General features: G+C 44.7%; 4 protein-coding genes across 4 annotated transcripts in view; 1 reads left to right on the top strand and 3 right to left on the bottom strand.

Moving 5' to 3' along the window:
* The window catches only part of cenpp (centromere protein P), a 54,235-nt gene extending 39,551 nt beyond the window's left edge, over window positions 1-14,684 (top strand). Inside the window, 7 exon segments of the mRNA XM_077602198.1 lie at window positions 9,032-9,111; window positions 9,181-9,292; window positions 9,294-10,962; window positions 12,099-12,159; window positions 12,333-12,433; window positions 12,641-12,717; window positions 12,790-14,684. Of these exon segments, the coding sequence (XP_077458324.1) occupies window positions 9,032-9,111; window positions 9,181-9,292; window positions 9,294-9,494 (393 nt within the window). The 3' untranslated portion in view covers window positions 9,495-10,962; window positions 12,099-12,159; window positions 12,333-12,433; window positions 12,641-12,717; window positions 12,790-14,684.
* ecm2 (extracellular matrix protein 2, female organ and adipocyte specific) lies at window positions 639-5,789 on the bottom strand. The gene is made up of 10 exons (XM_077603410.1): window positions 5,690-5,789; window positions 5,425-5,571; window positions 4,214-4,522; window positions 3,958-4,073; window positions 3,321-3,456; window positions 3,073-3,230; window positions 2,835-2,974; window positions 2,141-2,253; window positions 1,859-2,072; window positions 639-1,797 (listed from the first exon to the last, which is right to left on the bottom strand). Exons 1-10 carry the CDS (start codon window positions 5,787-5,789, stop codon window positions 1,611-1,613), a joined length of 1,620 nt encoding a protein of 539 aa, XP_077459536.1. The 3' UTR covers window positions 639-1,610.
* On the bottom strand, window positions 12,298-17,526 carry LOC144075308 (uncharacterized). The gene is made up of 8 exons (XM_077602196.1): window positions 17,282-17,526; window positions 16,648-16,804; window positions 14,271-14,411; window positions 14,132-14,198; window positions 13,713-13,769; window positions 13,311-13,460; window positions 12,975-13,124; window positions 12,298-12,881 (listed from the first exon to the last, which is right to left on the bottom strand). Exons 3-7 carry the CDS (start codon window positions 14,315-14,317, stop codon window positions 12,999-13,001), a joined length of 447 nt encoding a protein of 148 aa, XP_077458322.1. The 5' UTR covers window positions 14,318-14,411; window positions 16,648-16,804; window positions 17,282-17,526; the 3' UTR covers window positions 12,298-12,881; window positions 12,975-12,998.
* Window positions 12,298-17,650, bottom strand: part of LOC144075306 (uncharacterized) — a 98,328-nt gene continuing 92,975 nt past the window's right edge. Inside the window, exon 6 of the mRNA XM_077602195.1 lies at window positions 12,298-12,419. The gene's annotated coding sequence lies outside the window, so the exon portion shown is untranslated. The remainder of the gene's footprint in view (window positions 12,420-17,650) is intronic.

Raw genomic sequence — 17,650 nt, 5'->3', positions numbered from 1 at the left:
ATCTGGCCTGCCGACCTGCCTCCTCCTTTCTTCGCCAAAGTATCGCCATTCCTTTTGGCAAAGTAGATTTGGCGTTACTCCACTCAGGCGTCCCATCCGTTTGTCGTGGGCGAGTGCAACGTCGCTCGACCTCTTGCCCAGAAGAACCCATGGGATCTTTTAAATCAGAGGTCTCCAAAGCGGTCCTGGAGGGCCGCCGTGGGTGCGTTTTTTTTTGTTCCAAGCCATCCAACGCAAACACTTGAACCAATGAGGTTTCTGCTGAAACAGGAAGCACCCGATTGCACTTGTAGCATAGCAGATGGGTGGAAAGGTTTCCTCTTACGGGTCGGAACGAAAACCCGCACTCACTGCCGCGGCCCTTTCTGGAATAGTTTGGGGACCGCTCTTTTAAATGCTTGTCGCCGCTAAATGACCCATCCACCTGAAGCGGGAGGGTCGACGGCGAATAAACACCCGAGTCGCTGCCGTCCTCCCGCTTCACATGGATTGGACTAAAGGTCACCGCTACTGAATTTGGTATCTGGTTCAGGGGAAAGTAGTCCACGATAGGATCATGTCTAGCGCGTCGTACACCTGAGCGGGAAGTGGGCGGCTGGGTGGGTACATGGTCGATTGGTGGCCGTTCTTTTGGTCGCCCGGAAGGTAAGTGATAATTACCATTGAAATGGTTGCTCAAATTCCCTAAATACAAACTGCCAATGACTATTTAGTCATACTTAATGCCCTATTAATTATTAGGCTAAAGAAAAGCTCCAAATTTCCCGGACTTTTATTGTTTTTTGTTGGAGAACTTGTTAAGACCCTGACAGACGTCGCTTCTTAAAGGGACAGCGCATGTACATACAAATGGCCATTGTTGGCTTTTATTCATTCGCAGACCATCTTGTTTTACCTTGTTTGTCGCCGGTCTTTTGGTCGCCAGTCTTTTGGTCGCCGGTCTTTTGGTCGCCCGTTGTCGCGGTTGGGGCGACCAAATGACCGCGACCAAATGACCGTGACCAAAAGACCGGCGACCAATTGACCGCACACGGCTGGGTGGGCCGCCGGGTGGGCTGCCGCGTGTTGAATGTCCGCTAATCTCTTTGACAGAACGGGCCGCCCCGAGAGCAGCGGCGTCAACTTCCCTCCTATTTCACCCCCAACAAGCGCAAGGCAAAACAAAAGAATGAAGCCATACATAGGTAGACCTCTTTGGCTTAATGTACCACTCTTTGGTTGTATGTAACGGTCGTGGCCCTTTAAGAGTGAAAAGAGCTGAGCCATGTAAAAAAAAAAAAAGCGCCACGCATAAATCAGTCAATTTTATGCCGACGAGCCAAGTCGTGGTCGTGGTCGCGGTCGCCATGGCGTCGCCGTCTGCCTGCGCTAATAGCGCCACATCTCCACCGCGCTCGGGCGTCTGTCGCCGGCGCGCCGCCATTTTCCAAAGAGGCTAGAATGGCCGATTTTTGGAGCGAGGTCTCGTCCAAGCATATTCATAATTCTTATTGATATTTAGTGTTTAAAAAAAAAAGTAGCAATAACGTCTGGGATTTATTTCCAACGTATTTGTGGAACGTAGCAGCCAAAGAAGCGCTCCATAGCGTTTACCCGTCTCCCGACGGGATCTAACGGCGTGGCGCTCCGTCCCGCTTCCGCGGCGTCAGGACCACGGCGGCGGAGGAGGAACGAACGCAGGCGAAGGTCGCGGGCGACACCTCCGCCGCCTCCAAGGGGTTGTTGTCCAGCCTGACGGTCACCAGGGCCGAGTCTTCCTCGCGTTCCGGATCGCAGAAGGCCTCCTCGGGGACGTCCCTGGCGAGCGAGCGAGCGTGGCGTCCCGTCAAAAAGCGACGCTCGCTCGACGCCGACTCACCTGATGCGGTTGTCGTCGAGCCGGAGGAGGCGGAGCTGGCTCATGCGGTTGATGCCGGTCGGCACGGCCCGCAACTGGTTGTGGTCCAGGCACAGCTCCAGCATGGAGTCGTAGGCGCCCCAGAAGGACTCGGCTTCAAAGGCCTGGCCGTCCAGCCGGTTGTGGGACAGGTACAGGTACTCCAGGCCCGGCTCCAGGTGGGCCAGCACGAAGCCTAGAAATGGGTACAAACTGGCGCTTGGTCCTCGTTTCAGTTCTTTGGCTTTTGAAATGTGGACTGACCAGGTATTCTCTCGATGCGATTGCCCACCAGCACCAGGTGGATCAGCGATCTGGGCAGGAAGGAAGGCACCAGGTGGAGTCGGTTGTACGAAAGGTCCAGCGACTCCAGACTCCTGCCGACGAGGCCAGCGCGAGGAAGGCGTTAGGATCGTGAGGAAGGGCCCCCATCGGCGTTGGGAATTGCCGTCCCCACGGAGCCGTTGGGCGGGGTACACGGACGATTGGTCTCCAGTCTTTTGGTCGCCAATCTTTTGGTCGCCAGTCTTTTGGTTGCCCGGAAGGTTACTGATAATTACCATTTACATCGTTGCTTAAATTCCCTAAATCCAAACTGCGAATGACTATTTAGTCACACTTAATGCCCTAGTCATTATTAGGCTAAAGAAAAGCTCCAAATTTCCCCGGACTTTTATTGTTTTTTGTTGGAGAACTTGTTAACACCCTGACTGAACTGACGGAGCTTCTTAAAGGGACAGCGCGTGTACATACAAACTCTTCTACACTGACACGTCGGCTCAGTGAAACTGCTCATGGCCATTGTTGGCTTTTATTCATGCGTAGACACTGTTGTTTTACCTTGTTTTGACGCCGCTCTTTTGGTCGCCCATTGTCGCGGTCGGGGCGACCAAAAGACCGGTGACCAAAAGACCGGCAACCAATCGACTGCACACGCACGGTTGGGCGGCGCTTGGACCTGTGGTGGATCCAGGCCAACGGGGCCATCCGGGTCTCCTCCAGCCAGTTGTGCCTCAGGGAGAGCACGTTGAGTTCACGGCTGCCGTTGAAGACGCCCGCCGGGATCTCCTGGATCAGGTTGTTCTCCAGGTACAACTCCTGACCAACGGAAAAGACCAAAACCACAAAACAAACAGAGTCTCGGCGCTCCAGTTGCCTGAACGCCCGTCTGGAAGGGCGCCACGCTCCCGTCGTACCAGGAGCGAGGCGGGGAGGCCCTGGGGGATGGAGCCAAAATGGTTGCGGCCCAGTCGAAGGTAGCAGAGGCCAAGAAGGGGCTGGAAGGCCTCGGGGTCCACGTTGGCCTCGCTCAGGAGGTTGTCTTCCAGCTCCAGGCTCACCAAACTAGCCATACCTGCCAACATCACGCCGTGTTAACCTTGTTTATATTTGAGAGCAGAACAATGATAAAATGACCCTAACCCTAACAAAGGCCCCCGGTCACCTCGCAGACTGTTAGCGCCAATTCCCCGCAGGCGATTTTCGTTGATGGTCAGTTCCCGCAGGCTGGTCGGCAGGTTGGCGGGAAGCGCCTCCAGGAGGTTCCCGTCCAAGTACAGCCGCCTCAGCGTCTTCAGAATCTGCCGCAAACCAAGGGTTGGGTCGCGCGGTACTCGGCCGTTTGGTCGCCGGACTTTTGGCCCGGAAGGTTTTTGATAATTACCATTTAAAATTGTTGCTCAAATTCCCTAAATCCAAACTGCAAATGACTATTTAGTCATACTTAATGCCCTAGTAATTATTAGGCAAAAGAAAGGCTCCAAATTTCCCAGACTTTGATTGTTTTTTGTTGGAGAACTTGTTAAGACCCTGACGGACTGACATCGCTTCTTAAAGGGACAACGCATGTACATACAAACTCTTCTACACTGACACATCGGCTCAGTGAAACTGCTCATGGCCATTGTTGGCTTTTATTGATGCGTAGACCATCTTGTTTGACCTTGTTTTGTCACCGGACTTTTGGTCGCCGGACGTTTGGTCGCTGGTTGTTTGGGTCCGGGTGACCAAACGTCCGCGACCAAACGTCCGGCGACCAAACGTCCGGTCATGGGGCCGCGCCAAGTGCCCGGCTAGCTCACCCGGAAGGCCGTGGGATGGACGGCGCCCGACGTGAGTTTGTTCCCCTTCAAGTTGATCCATTCCAGGTTGGGAATGCCGTTGAAGGCCGCCGCCGGGATGGCGCCGATGTCGTTGCCTGGCCAAAAAAAAACGCCAGAACGGGCGTGAAGGAAAGACCGAGTTTAGGCTGAGGGTTAGTGTCGACCAAAGCAACCCCCCGCAACCCACCGTCCGTTTATCAAAGAGAAGATGGAAATGAGAAGAGGCGCCACTCACCCTCCAAAGTCAGCGACTTGAGGCGCGGCAGGAGGAGCGGCGGGAAGCGGGCAAGGTTGGCATGGTGGCAGATCAGCGTGTCGTATGAGAGACGGCAGCCGGGAGGGAGGCCTCCCGACTCCTCCCCCTTTTCCTCCTTCTCCACCTTCGCAGCCTCTTCTGGGAAGACGTCTGGTGTCAACCATTCCTCCCGCTCTTGCTCCTTCCTCAGCTTCTCCTCTCGTTTTCTCCTCCTCCTAATCATCCTCTCCTCTCGCCGGCTCTCCCGCTCCGCCGCCTTCTTTCTCCATTTGCCCTCTTTCTCCCTCCCTGAACGGCAGATTGTCGGGAGTCAACGGTAGATACTAGCTCAGGCAGCACCTGACTGAAATCTGCTCATTACACTTATTAGGACACCACCGTTGACTTTAGAGTGCATGTGTCAAAGTGGCGGCCCGGGGGCCAAATCTGGCATGCCGCATCATTTTGTGCGGCCCGGGAAAGTCAATGATGAGTGCCGACTTTCTGTTTTAGGATCACATTCAAATGAAGAGTATAGATGTATATTATATTTCCTGATTTTCCCCCTTTTAAATCAATCATTGTCATTTTTTAATCCATTTCTTCTGTGTTTTTAGTTCAAAAATCATTTTGTAAATTCTAAAAATATATTTAAAAAAAGGTAAAATAAACATTGTTTTAGATCTATAAAAAACGGAATATTCAGGTCTTTTAATCCAGTTCTTTTAATCCATTTATAAAAAAGAAAAATCTAAATATTATATCTAAAATGTTCCGGCCCACGTGAAATGGAGTTGACGTTAAGGCGGCCCGCGAACCAACTCGAGTCTGACACCCCTTGCTTTAAAGCAAGGGTGTCAGACTTTTTATTTATTTTACAAAATGCTTTTTGTACTAAAAACACAAAAAAATATTGGATTAAAAAGTAACCATTATTGATTTAAAAGGGGGAAAATCCGGAAATAGAATATACATCTATACTCTTCATTTTAATTTGATCCTAAAACAGAAAGTCGGCACTCATGATTGACTTTCTCGGGCCACACAAAATGATGCGGCGGGCCAGATTTGGCCCCCGGGCCGCCACTTTGACACCTGCCTGTGCTTTAGAGCTTGGAAGCAAAAGTTTCACCCCCATAGTTTGCCCTTTGCCCATCCCTGTACTAGATGCTCCGGTGTTGTTTAATGAGCAACACTTTGTAGCCCGGTACCTGAGTCAGGGCAGGCTCGGCGCCGGCAGGCGGCCCGCCCCCTTTTACCGGCGCACTCGCAAGTCTCAAGAAGAACAGTCGTCCCGCTTTTTGTCCAAACTGGTTGGCGTCCGCTCCCGAGGTTCCCCAGCGGCCTCTGTCCCGCCCCTAAAAAAAAAGCCACAAAAGATAACATTCTTTTGGCTTTGACGGAATTCCGACAATTCCGGCGGTCATTAGCCAGCTGCCAAGAGTGTTTTTTGGGTTTTTGGGGGGGGCGGCTCACCCGGGCCGTCCCGTCTCCTCTCGATCCGCCACGTTCCTCCGTCCGCGGCGGTGGCGAAGAGCATCAGCAGCGTCGCCGCCAAGAGCAGCTCCGTCCTCATCCCTTCAAAACGCCCGTCACCTGTCCTTTGAGCGGCCCAACGTGGCGCTCGATGCTAATATAGCCATCGCGCGCCAGCCACCGTGTCATTAGCGCTCGGCGTCTGTCCTGTCATTACCAAAGGAGGCGCCACCTGATCTTTTACAAGTGAGTCGATGGACCTTTTGTGATGCTTTTGCTTTTGAAGTGGACCTCCTTTTAGGGCCAAATTGTCTCCATCCCATGGAATTTGCCAGTCACCTTGACTTGTCTCTCACCCATAATAAGCGCTCCAGCCCTGTAAAAAGTCACAAGAAGCCAAGTTTCTAAAGAAGTGGCAAGATGGCGCCGTTCATGCGGGAGCCAGTGGCAGTAGCTCTGTACACTCTTATTTGTTTTTCGGGTTTTACAGCTCTTCTATCTTTTTTTTAATTACATTTTAATATTTCTTAATACATTCCTTTTTACTTTACTTTGTACTTTATACTTTTTACTTTAATGTTTTTACAACTTTCCTTTTTCTGTGAGCCTGGCTGGCTTCTTTCGGCTACTTCTTTTTTGGAACCATTCAGCCATGCGCTTACCAGCAACGGAGTCAAGGAGTTCTGCTCTGCTTCTGTTTTCTTCAACTCCAGACTACTGAGGAAGTGTGCGGATAAGCTTGGAAGAGTGACTCTGCATATTCTCTACCTGGGTCACAGTCTGCAGAAGTTCCCCATCTTGTGGAAGACTCCCTGTGTGTGCTTCCAGTTTTTGTCCAACTTTACGTCTTTTGAGTGTGTTCTGTATCCGTTTTTGCTGCCGCAACCAAAATGGCGCCGTTCAAGTGGCAGCCGGTGGCGGTAGCTCCGTCCACTCTTGCTCGTTTTGTGTTTTTGCTGCTTTTCCGTCTTAATGATTTGATTTGGTGATTCTCAATGATCCCATTTGACTTTGATTTGCTTTGTACTTTGTGCTTTTGCTTTGTTGTTCTGCGGCCTTTGCGACTGTACTGTCTAACTTATAACTATGCCTTTTCTTGCTACTGTCACAATGAAATTTCCCGAATACGGGATGAATACAGTTATCCAATCCAAGCCATTGGGGCTCTTTTCAAGTCATTTCTTGCCGCCGTGGCCGCCAGCGCTTGTAGATGGGATGTCGACGGCCGTCCCAAACAATCATTTTTACAGAGTTGGACCACGAGAGCGAGAGCTTGACGTGCCCTCAAAACTCAAGAAGATGAGGGAGAGGAGACGTGGAAAATCCACCCACTTTTGAAAAAGTTGGATGAGCAGGCTCACGTGGAGCGCCCGCCCGCCCGCCGGCCGACGCAACTTTGAAAGAACTGCGCGCTAATGAAAGCCATCTCTCGCTCTTCTTTGTTTATTTTTGGGCTAGTTAACGTCATATTTGGTTTATCAAACACTGAAGAAACATCAACCCTGGGAAAGAAAAAGAAAAAAAATGCCTCATTCCATATTGAGACCTTGAAGACGGAAGGAAAGATCACTTTCGTTTTTTTTTTAGGTAAACCATCCCATCCCACTTTTTGTCCCATGGAGCTCCAATTTTGAAACATTTTTTTGGTCTCGACCTCTTCACGGTGGACCCGTCGAGCAATTGTCATGGAACGGACGCCGCAGCGGCCAATCGGGCGTCCGTTCAGGGCGTCCGTTCGGAACGTCCAGTGATGGCGCTTTCCTTTCCAAAAGGAAAAAGCTTGCTTGCGCGAGTAGCTTTTGACTTGCTCGCTATTTCCAATTCCTGGCCAGGCCGGCCAATGGGGGGAGGGGGTGGGGCTAATGACAGACGGGGGGGGGGGAGCAAATGTCACGGAACGGACGCCGCGGCGTCCATTCGGAATGTCCAGTGATGGCGCTTTCCTTTCCAAAAGGAAAAAGCTTGCTTGCACTAGTAGCTTTTGACTTGCTCGCTATTTCCAATTCCTGGCCAGGCCGGCCAATGGGGGGAGGGGGCGGGGCTAATGACAGACGTGGGGGGCGAGCGGGCCTTAGCGGCGCTTTGAAGGCCAAACTCCGGCGGAAGCATTTCAAGTCTTTTTTGGCTTATGTGCGACTTATGTGCGACTCATTGTTAGGGATTGCAGATAGTGTGTCACTAGCTGGAGGTCAGAGTTCACAACCAGGACAAATGCATGACTGGTACACAATTTTTGGAAATGCTCCGGCCAGCCCGTAGCCAATTTGTCCCATTTTTTATTTATTATTATTATTTTTTGCGTGCTTGACGTTGTTGCAAAGGAAACCCATTCGGTGGCCCCTCCCACTCCTGACTGACAGACAGACAGACAGAACGTCAGTGGCTGGCTGGCTTCTTCTTCTTCTTTTTCTTCTTCTTCTTCTGTTCTCTCTCTTGTGCTGATGACATTTCCAAATGTTGCCGGCGGGGGCAAAAAATACCGCTGAGTCGGCGTTGCTCGCTTCATCTCGGGGGGGGAAAAAGGAGCACTCCAGGCTTGAAAAAAAGACAAAAAAAACACAACGCCAGCCCTCCTCTTTTTGCTCTTTTTCAAATCCCCTCAATTTCAATAAAAATAATAATAAAGCCAGTTCTGCCATCTGCTGGTCGACACGGCATATTCGATATACGGTGGTACCTTTACATATGAGCAGCTCTACCTACGAGATGCTTGAGATACGATGAAAATTTCAATCAAATAATTCGCCCTAGATATGATAAACATTTTGAAATGCGAGAAAGCCAGGTGGCCAAGACATGAGAGGCTGTTTATCATTGTAGCGCACTGTCTTTTTTGCCGCATCTCTTTCGTGTATAACAGATATCAACGGTTTTTTTCCCCCTAGACGTGGACCAGAAAACGGATACATTAAACGTATGTTTGAGTGTCCGTATATATTAATCCAAGTTCATATAAATTTGTTTGTTGCGTTACGAGTGCGTTGTCGTGGAAATAGCTCCAAATTTCCCGGACTTTTATTGTGTTTTGTTGGAGAACTTGTTAAGACCCTGACTGACTGACGTGGCTTCTTAAAGGGACAACGCACGTACATACAAACTCTTCCACACTCACACGTCCGCTCAGTGAAACTGCTCAGGGCCATTGTTGGCTTTTATTCATGCGTAGACTGTCTTGTTTTACCTTTTTTGGTTGCCGGACGTTTGGGTCCAGGCGACCAAACGTCCGGCGACCAAACGTCATGAATTGAATTCACCTGCCGACCATTATTTGCCGTGCATCTCATCACCACATTGTTTCTTTGTGTCCATCATTGACGTAACAATTTGTGTGTGTGTTTGCAGGCCAAATATCCACAGTTGGTGAGCCTTCCCGACGGAGAGGCTTCTTCCACGCTGGTCCTTTGTCATCCCCATCTTCAAAGGTCAGATAAAAATCAACAAAGGAGCATCTCTTTTTCCGCCGCTTTAATTCAATGTCAATTGGATTCCAGCTGCGCTTTTTTCCTGCACTGGGGCGTGGACGTGTCCCGGGAGGGCCGGGCGGCGCCCCGCCTGGACCTGCTGCCGAAGATCCCGCGCCCAGGTGAGCACGTGGAACGCGACGGGTGGGCCGGCAGGCCGCCGGGCGCTTCAATGCCTTTTCTTCTTCTTCTTTTTTTGTGCAGCTCTGCGACTGGGCCCGTCCCAGTTGGCGGGCAACGCCGGCCGGGCCTTTGGCTCCCTCTTGAGGCTACTGGGGCCCGAAGCCGCCTTGGAGGAGGTCATCGGGGCGATGGCGGCGGGACTGACTGAACTCCCTCGCTAGTCCACAAATTCCCCATCCGTTGCAAGTTGACCCCCAAAAACGGCGTCGTGAGGTGACTGTTGAAAAAATGCCATCATTTGGCCAAAACGTAGTCTTCACTTGACTTTGAAATGTCACCAATGGATGCACATGTCAAATGGGACTCGTTTGCCATTAAAAGTGAACCAGTAAGATATCCCACGTATATTTGCTAAGCCAGAAAGCCAACAAATGGGCCATTGAGTTCACTCTCCAAAAAATAACATAGTTGCAATTCATCACAAATTTCAAATGTAACAATTGTTAGTCCCTGAATGCATTAAGCTTGTATCAAATGTTGCTTGATAAGAAAAGGAATTTTGCGTGTTACAGTATACTCGGTGGGACTCCCTCACCCAAGAAGGTGCAGCCAGTGTGCAGCAATCACTGCTTGTGCATACCTGAATGGCCAGGTCGGCCAGGCAGGTTTGTCAAGCCAAACTCAATGAAAAATGTGCACTAAACAGGTCAAAGTTTGCTTTTGCTTAAATTCTACTTGCTACTCCAAGTACAGGTTCTCATGTGCTAATTGGCCTAATGCCATACTACCCTGAAAAATGCCTTAAGTTAAGCAGGCATGGTCCTGGTTAGTATTTGGATGGTAGACCGATTAACTGACAATTGCTGTAACTTATTCTTATGTTAGCAAGTAGCTCAAGTGTTCACTTAGCCTGTGAGAAGCACTGCCATCTATCATTCACACTATTTCTATTGGAGAGTTGTGGCCTAAATAGTTAGTGCATTACCCTCCGCTCAGGAGACCTGGGTTTGAATCCTGGTCCTGTGTTCAATTCCCGGGTTGGTATACCTTTTGTTTATTTTTTTTCATGCCCAAAACGCATGATTTTTTTTTTACTTAAGACTATTGGAGAGTGCTGGATGAGTGGTTAGAGCATTAGTCTCTGGGAGCCAGGGTCCTGGGTTGAATCCCAGTCACTAACTGGAAACTAAAATCTTGGTTCCCTCCCGCCAGAGGCGCGAGGGGACCAAGTGTCTTGGTCTTTTGACCATTTTGACCCATTTAAGAGCACCTTTGTTGAATGATATTTCACCCATTTCATTATACACAGCTGTTTATGATAACAATAAAGGCTTTTAATTTGATATAAAGGCGTAGCATCCCATAAGACTAGTCTTTCATTTCAAACCATTATACGTATTTTAAAAAAAGAGAAAAAAAGTCGAGGGCGTTCCCTGAATTGACGTCACATTGATGAGCCGGAAGTGAAGCGGACCGGAAGAGACAATGGAAAACACGCTTTTCGTTGACTTGTATGCTTTGTTTTGTTTGTAAAAGTCTTTTCAGGTTTTTAATCGCATGATCTAAACGTCCTAATTTGGGTCAGCTCCAACCAAGACACGTTCGTTAAAGGACACGAACAGAAGTCCACCAAGAAGTTGTTGTTTTTGACGGTGGCTGATTTTTGTGTACTCGACGCATGGCGAAAGGGTAAGAAATGCTCCCGTTTTCTACATTGCAAGTTTCTCTAAAGATAGAGTAGTTCCATTTGCAGTCATAATACCTCCAAATCCAATTGCGTTTAGTGTTTTTAATCGTTTGAAAGATCGCACAAGGACAGAAAAGAAGACGACTTTTCCAATTCGAAATTCCTTTATAGACCATTTGTCATAAAACGAAAATCCGAATTGTGTAAAGACACTCCAGTAATATTAGTGATATCTGACGACTTGATTTATTTATTTTTGGTAATGACCATGTATAGTAAGGCTTTTTTTCCTTAAAAAACGACCATGTATAGAAAGGCTTTTTTTTTTAAATAAAAAACGACCATGTATCGTAAGGCTTTTTTGAATAAAAACGCACCTTGTATAGTAAGACTATTTCTTTAAAAAACATGACAATGTATAACAAGGCTTTCTTTAAAAAAATGACACAATGTATAACAAGGTTTTCTTTTAAAAAAACATGACACAATGTAAAACAAGGCTTTCTTTAAAAAAACATGACAATGTATAACAAGGCTTTCTTTAAAAAAAACATGACAAAATGTATAACAAGGCTTTCTCTAGAAAAAATGACACAATGTATACTAAGGCTTTATTCGTAAAAAAAACGACATAGTATAGTAAGGCGTTTATCTTAAAAAATGACCATGTATAGTAAGGCTTTTTTGAATAAAAACGACCAAGTATAGAAAGGGTTTTTTAAAATTAAAAAACGACCATGAATAGTAAGGCTTTTTTCGTAAAAAAAACAACATAGTATAGTAAGGCTTTTTTTCTTAAAAAACGACATAGTATAGTAAGGCTTTTTTTAAATAAAAAAATGACATAGTATAGTAAGGCTTTTTTATTAAATAAAAAACGACATAGTATAGTAAGGCTTTTTTAAAATAAAAAAAAGACAGTATAGTATGGATTTTTTTTCTTAAAAAATGACTGTATAGTAAGGCTTTTTTAAAATAAAAAACGACAGTATAAATATAGTAAGGCTTTTTTTCCTAAAAAATGACCCAATGTATAACAAGGCTTTATTTATAAAAAAACGACATAGTAGAGTAAGGCGTTTTTCTTCAAAAAATGACCATGTATAGTAAGGCTTTTTTCTTGTGGTCTTTCTGACAGGATGGAGTCGGTTTGGGACCACCAGCTTGCGGATGAAGCGCCGCCCCGACCGCTCGCCTCGGTATGTTATTGTCTCGCCTTGTTGCAGCGATCATAGTGCGTGTGCATAGATAGCCACATCCCCTTACTAAAAAGTTTTTAGAATGAAAAAAAATATTTCTTCTAAATCAAAGTCAAGGTCACACAATAGAACAAGAGATACTTTGCTGTCAACTTTTATTTTGATTTTTTCAGATGAGTGACAAAGGCAAAAATGGATGATTTGTGGGATGGACAGTCTTCCAACGAAAAGCTTTCCCAAAGCGTGGAGAGCGAGGACACCTGACGACAAAAAAGTAGGTTTAAAAGAGACATTCATGTTGCTGTGCAGAAAAGATTTGTTTTCTTTTGTTTTTCTTAGACTCACCTGCGGATGTAGGCGATGTTGGAATTTCAAAAAAGACTTCTTTTACTAAATGTCAGCAAATACATTTCAGAAAAACCTGTTTATTTGCACAGAATCGCCACTTTTGGATTAAACTTTTTTTTTTTTTCAAATTCAGGTATATTCTTGGTCTCTATCAAACTGGATCCCGTTTCCACCGCACGCAGGATTTCTTCATTTTGACCCAAACATGAGGTATATTGCACACTTAGCACAAAAAAAGTTGCGTGGATTGATTCCCACCTCCTCCAACTTCTCACTTTTCAGCTCAAATGGAGACTTAATCACCTCAATAGTAGAGCACCAACTCACCATACAAAAGGTCACCGGTTGGATTCCCCGCCGCCTCCAACTTCTCCCTTTTCAGGTCAACTAAAAACCGAGAGGGCAGGACCATACTTTTTAGGGAGGTGGCTTATACACTTAGTCAAATGAGTCGAGCGCCCTCCTACCGAAAATACTTGGCCGGTCGAAGTTTAGTGGGTGTGTGGGTGGGCCCCTTGGCGCACACAGTAGAGTATGCGCCTACCGCCGAGTGGAAGCTGGTTCGCGTCCCGCAGACGTACTCTTGGTGCCTCTCCCGCCTTCGGCGGGAGAGACACCTGCGACATAAGATAAATTACCTTTTACTAAAAAAACCTACAAAATAAATTTTACATTTAATCATTACATCCAGATTTGTTAAAATACTTAGCCTAAAAAAATCAAAACACTTAGCCAAATTACGACCATGCTGAGTGAGGGAGGTGGCTTGCACACTTAGTCAAATGAGTCGAGTTCCCTCTTACCGAAAATACTTGGCCGGTCGAAGTTAAGTGGGTGTGTGGGTGGGCCCCTTGGCGCACACAGTAGAGTATGCGCCTACCACCGAGTGGAAGCCGGTTCGCGTCCCGCAGACGTACTCTTGGTGCCCCTCCCGCCTTCGGCGGGAGGGACACCTGCGACATAAGATAAATTACCTTTTACTAAAACAAACTTTAAAAATTAAATTTTACATTTAATCATTACATCAAAATTAGTTAAAATAATTGGCCTAAAAAATCCAAAGACACTGGCTATTAGCTAAGATTTCAAATAAGCCACCCAAACACTTTTATTGGACAGGACCATGCTGAGTAGGGAGGTGGCTTGCACACTTATCCAAATTGGTGGAAGGTTCCTTTAGCGCACACAGTAGAGTATGCGCCTACCACCGAGTGGAAGCTGGTTCGCGTCCCGCAGACGTACTCTTCGGTGGGGAGAGGCACCTGCGACAAAAGATTAATTACTTTTTACAAAAAAAAACTTTAAACATTAAATTTTACATTTAATCATGACATCAAAATTAGTTAAAATAATTGGCCTAAAAAAATCAAAAAAATTGATTGGACAGGACCATGCTGAGTAGGGAGGCGGCTTGCACACTTAGCCAAATTCCTCGAGCGCCCTCTTACCGAAAATACTTAGTCAGTCCAAGTTTAGTGGCGATCGGTGGGTCGGCTGCACCGCGTTCTTCTCGTCCTGCTCCTCTTCCACGTTGTCCAATGCATCTTTCATGACACAGAGACAATTATTTCTCAACAGTGCCCAAGATGACAACATTTTTGTCCTACGACACTAATATCTTTACCGTTGCGACACAGTCTTCAACCTGGCATGACGAAGGCGGTGGCGACGTGCATCTGTCCCAACTGCTCCTGCCGTGAATGACATAAAGGTCACGTGATCAAAGTTATGATGTTGACGACGACGACGACCGTCGGACTTACAGATCAGTGAGGATTTGCCATCCGGCGGCGTCCGCCTGCATCTGCATGAGTCGTCCAAAAGCATAACCGTGTCAGCCTCCGCTCACCGGGGCGCCGGAGACTCCTGGATGAAGGCGCAATCCGGGGGGCGCCGGTACGAGTCTGTCAAGAAACAAGGCAAGGCGTGAACTTGTGGGGAACATTTGCTCCATGCTGTAATTTACATTCAACAAATATCTTGGACATATACGAGCCTTGTGAGGATGAGCCAAGGCCAAGATTCATTCATTATGTATACAATAAAGTCAAATATGAATATTATTGCTCAAATGCCTCACAATGCGTTTTTTGTATTTTTAAAGAAAATAGCCTTACTATACATGGTCATTTTTTAAGAAAATATGCCTTACTATACATGGTCATTTTTTAAGAAAATATGCCTTACTATACATGGTCATTTTTTTTGGACTAAAAAAAAGCCTTACTATACTATGTCGTTTTTTTTAACTAAAAAAAGCCTTACTATAATATGTCGTTTTTTAAGAAAAAAGCCTAACTATACTATGTCGTTTTTTAAGAAAAAAAGCCTTACTATACTATGTCATTTTTTAAGAAAAAAAGCCTTACTATACTATGTCGTTTTTTTTAAAGAAAAAAAGCCTTACTATACAATGTCGTTTTTAAGGAAAAAAAGCCTTACTATACTATGTCGTTTTTTTTCTAAAGAAAAAAACCTTACTATACTATGTTGTTTTTTAAGAAAAAAAGCCTTACTATACTGTTGCTTTTTTAACAAAAAAAGCCTACTATACTGTTGTTTTTTAACAAAAAAAGCCTTGCTATACTATGTCGTTTTTTAACAAAAAAAGCCTTACTATACTATGTCGTTTTTTAACAAAAAAAACCCTTACTATACTATGTCGTTTTTTAAGAAAAAAAACCCTTACTATACTATATCGTTTTTTACGAAAAATGCCTTACTATACTATGTCATTTTTTACGAAAAAAGCCTTACTATACTATGTCGCTTTTTACGAAAAAAAAGCCTTACTCTTCCATGTCGTTTTTTTTAAAAAAGCCTTAGTATACTATGTCGTTTTTTAAAGAAAAAAAGCCTTACTATACAATGTCGTTTTTAAGGAAAAAAAGCCTTACTATACTGTCGTTTTTTTAACAAAAAAAGCCTTACTATACTATGTCATTTTTTGACTAAAAAAAGCCTTACTATACTATGTCGTTTTTTTAACTAAAAAAAGCCTTACTATACTATGTCGTTTTTTAAGAAAAAAAGCCTTACTATACTATGTCGTTTTTTTTAAGAAAAAAAGCCTTACTATACTATGTCGTTTTTTTTAGGAAAAAAAGCCTTACTATACTGTCGTTTTTTTAACAAAAAAAGCCTTACTATACTGTCGTTTTTTTAACAAAAAAAGCCTTACTATACTATGTCGTTTTTTGGACTAAAAAAGCCTTACTATACTATGTCGTTTTTTTAACTAAAAAAGCCTTACTATACTATGTCGTTTTTTAAGAAAAAAGCCTAACTATACTATGTCGTTTTTTAAGAAAAAAAGCCTTACTATACTATGTCGTTTTTTAAGAAAAAAAGCCTTACTATACTATGTCATTTTTTAAGAAAAAAAGTCTTACTATACTATGTCGTTTTTTTAAGAAAAAAGCCTTACTATACTATGTCGTTTTTTTAAAGAAAAAAAGCCTTACTATACAATGTCGTTTTTAAGGAAAGAAAGCCTTACTATACTATGTCGTTTTTTTTCTAAAGAAAAAAACCTTACTATACTATGTTGTTTTTTAAGAAAAAAAGCCTTACTATACTGTTGCTTTTTAACAAAAAAAAGCCTTGCTATACTATGTCGTTTTTTAACAAAAAAAGCCTTACTATACTATGTCGTTTTTTAAGAAAAAAAAAACCTTACTATACTATATCGTTTTTTACGAAAAATGCCTTACTATACTATGTCATTTTTTACGAAAAAAGCCTTACTATACTATGTCGCTTTTTACGAAAAAAAAAGCCTTACTCTTCCATGTCGTTTTTTTTTAAAAAAGCCTTAGTATACTATGTCGTTTTTTAAAGAAAAAAAGCCTTACTATACTATGTCGTTTAAGAAAAAAAGCCTTACTATACTATATCGTTTTTTTACGAAAAAAAGCCTTACTATACTATGTTGCTTTTTACGAAAAAAGCCTTACTCTTCTATGTCGTTTTTTTAACAAAAAAGCCTTACTATACTATGTCGTTTTTTAAAGAAAAAAAGCCTTACTATACTATGTCGTTTTTTTAAGAAAAAAAGCCTTACTATACTATGTTGTAAAAAAATACATTTAAACCTTAGGTGTTATGTCATCTATCATGTGTGTATTGAGAGAAGCTCACAGATTTTGCGGCGGAGTCCACCTCCACCTCCACCACCTCATTTGGTCGCTCCGTCGGACCAGGAGGCTCCTGCCGGTCCCGTGGAAACTGGCTCCGAGTCAAGCGGCTGTCCACCAGGAAGAAGATGTCAGTCCGTGTGTGAGCTTTTGGGTCAAATCTGAAAAGCCACATAGAGACAAGTTTGGTCCGCTTTCTCAACAAACACTTGCAGCCTTACTTCCATCATCTCCAACCAGTGCAGGCCATACAATGAATGTGTCAATCAATCAAATTGACATTTAACATCATTGAGCAAAACACTTGACGTGGCTTTTAGCCCATTCGCAGCGACAAATACGTGTTTTACACAAACAAAACGACAGGCGTAGTAAGAACATGACCTTAACTCACCGCTCATTTAGCATCCACAGTTAGTAAGTAGCACTATGTGAACTCTCTGCTAGCGTAGCTATTAGCCACTTGCGGCTAGCGCTAGCCTCGCACTCACCGCTAATTAGCGTGATATTTACACAAGAAAGACAGCTTAAACCTCATAACAATAACCACCGCGTCAAGAACACCGATTGGATCTTATGAATACTTAACTAGACATCATTGAGCAAAAACACATTCGAATTTAGCATTGTTTGCTTACCGGAGCTCAACATGGCGACCACAGCTCTTCACCTTCAAATAAACGCAATGAACGATTATTATCACAAGTAAGCAACTGGTAAAACATCAAAATAAATGTTATAATCATTGTTTTTCCTGACTGACGGAGGGTAATTGTTGTGTGTGCTACAGTGCGCCTAGCTCTATAGCACCTGAAGTCAGCGTATCTTAATGAGCACCCCCGGTGTTGTCGTCTCCGTGTCCTGCGATTGGCTGGCAACCACCAATAGTTGGCTGGGAAAGGCTCCAGCGCCCCCACCATCCTTGCGAGGAAAAGCGCTAGGGAAAATGATTGAAATGATGATCAATATAACATGCAAAATGCTTTTGAACAGAATTTCTCAGGCGG

Source organism: Stigmatopora argus, chromosome 6 (genome assembly GCF_051989625.1).
Source record: "Stigmatopora argus isolate UIUO_Sarg chromosome 6, RoL_Sarg_1.0, whole genome shotgun sequence".
NCBI lineage: Eukaryota > Metazoa > Chordata > Actinopteri > Syngnathiformes > Syngnathidae > Stigmatopora > Stigmatopora argus.
This window is presented reverse-complemented; position numbering and strand designations above follow the sequence as displayed.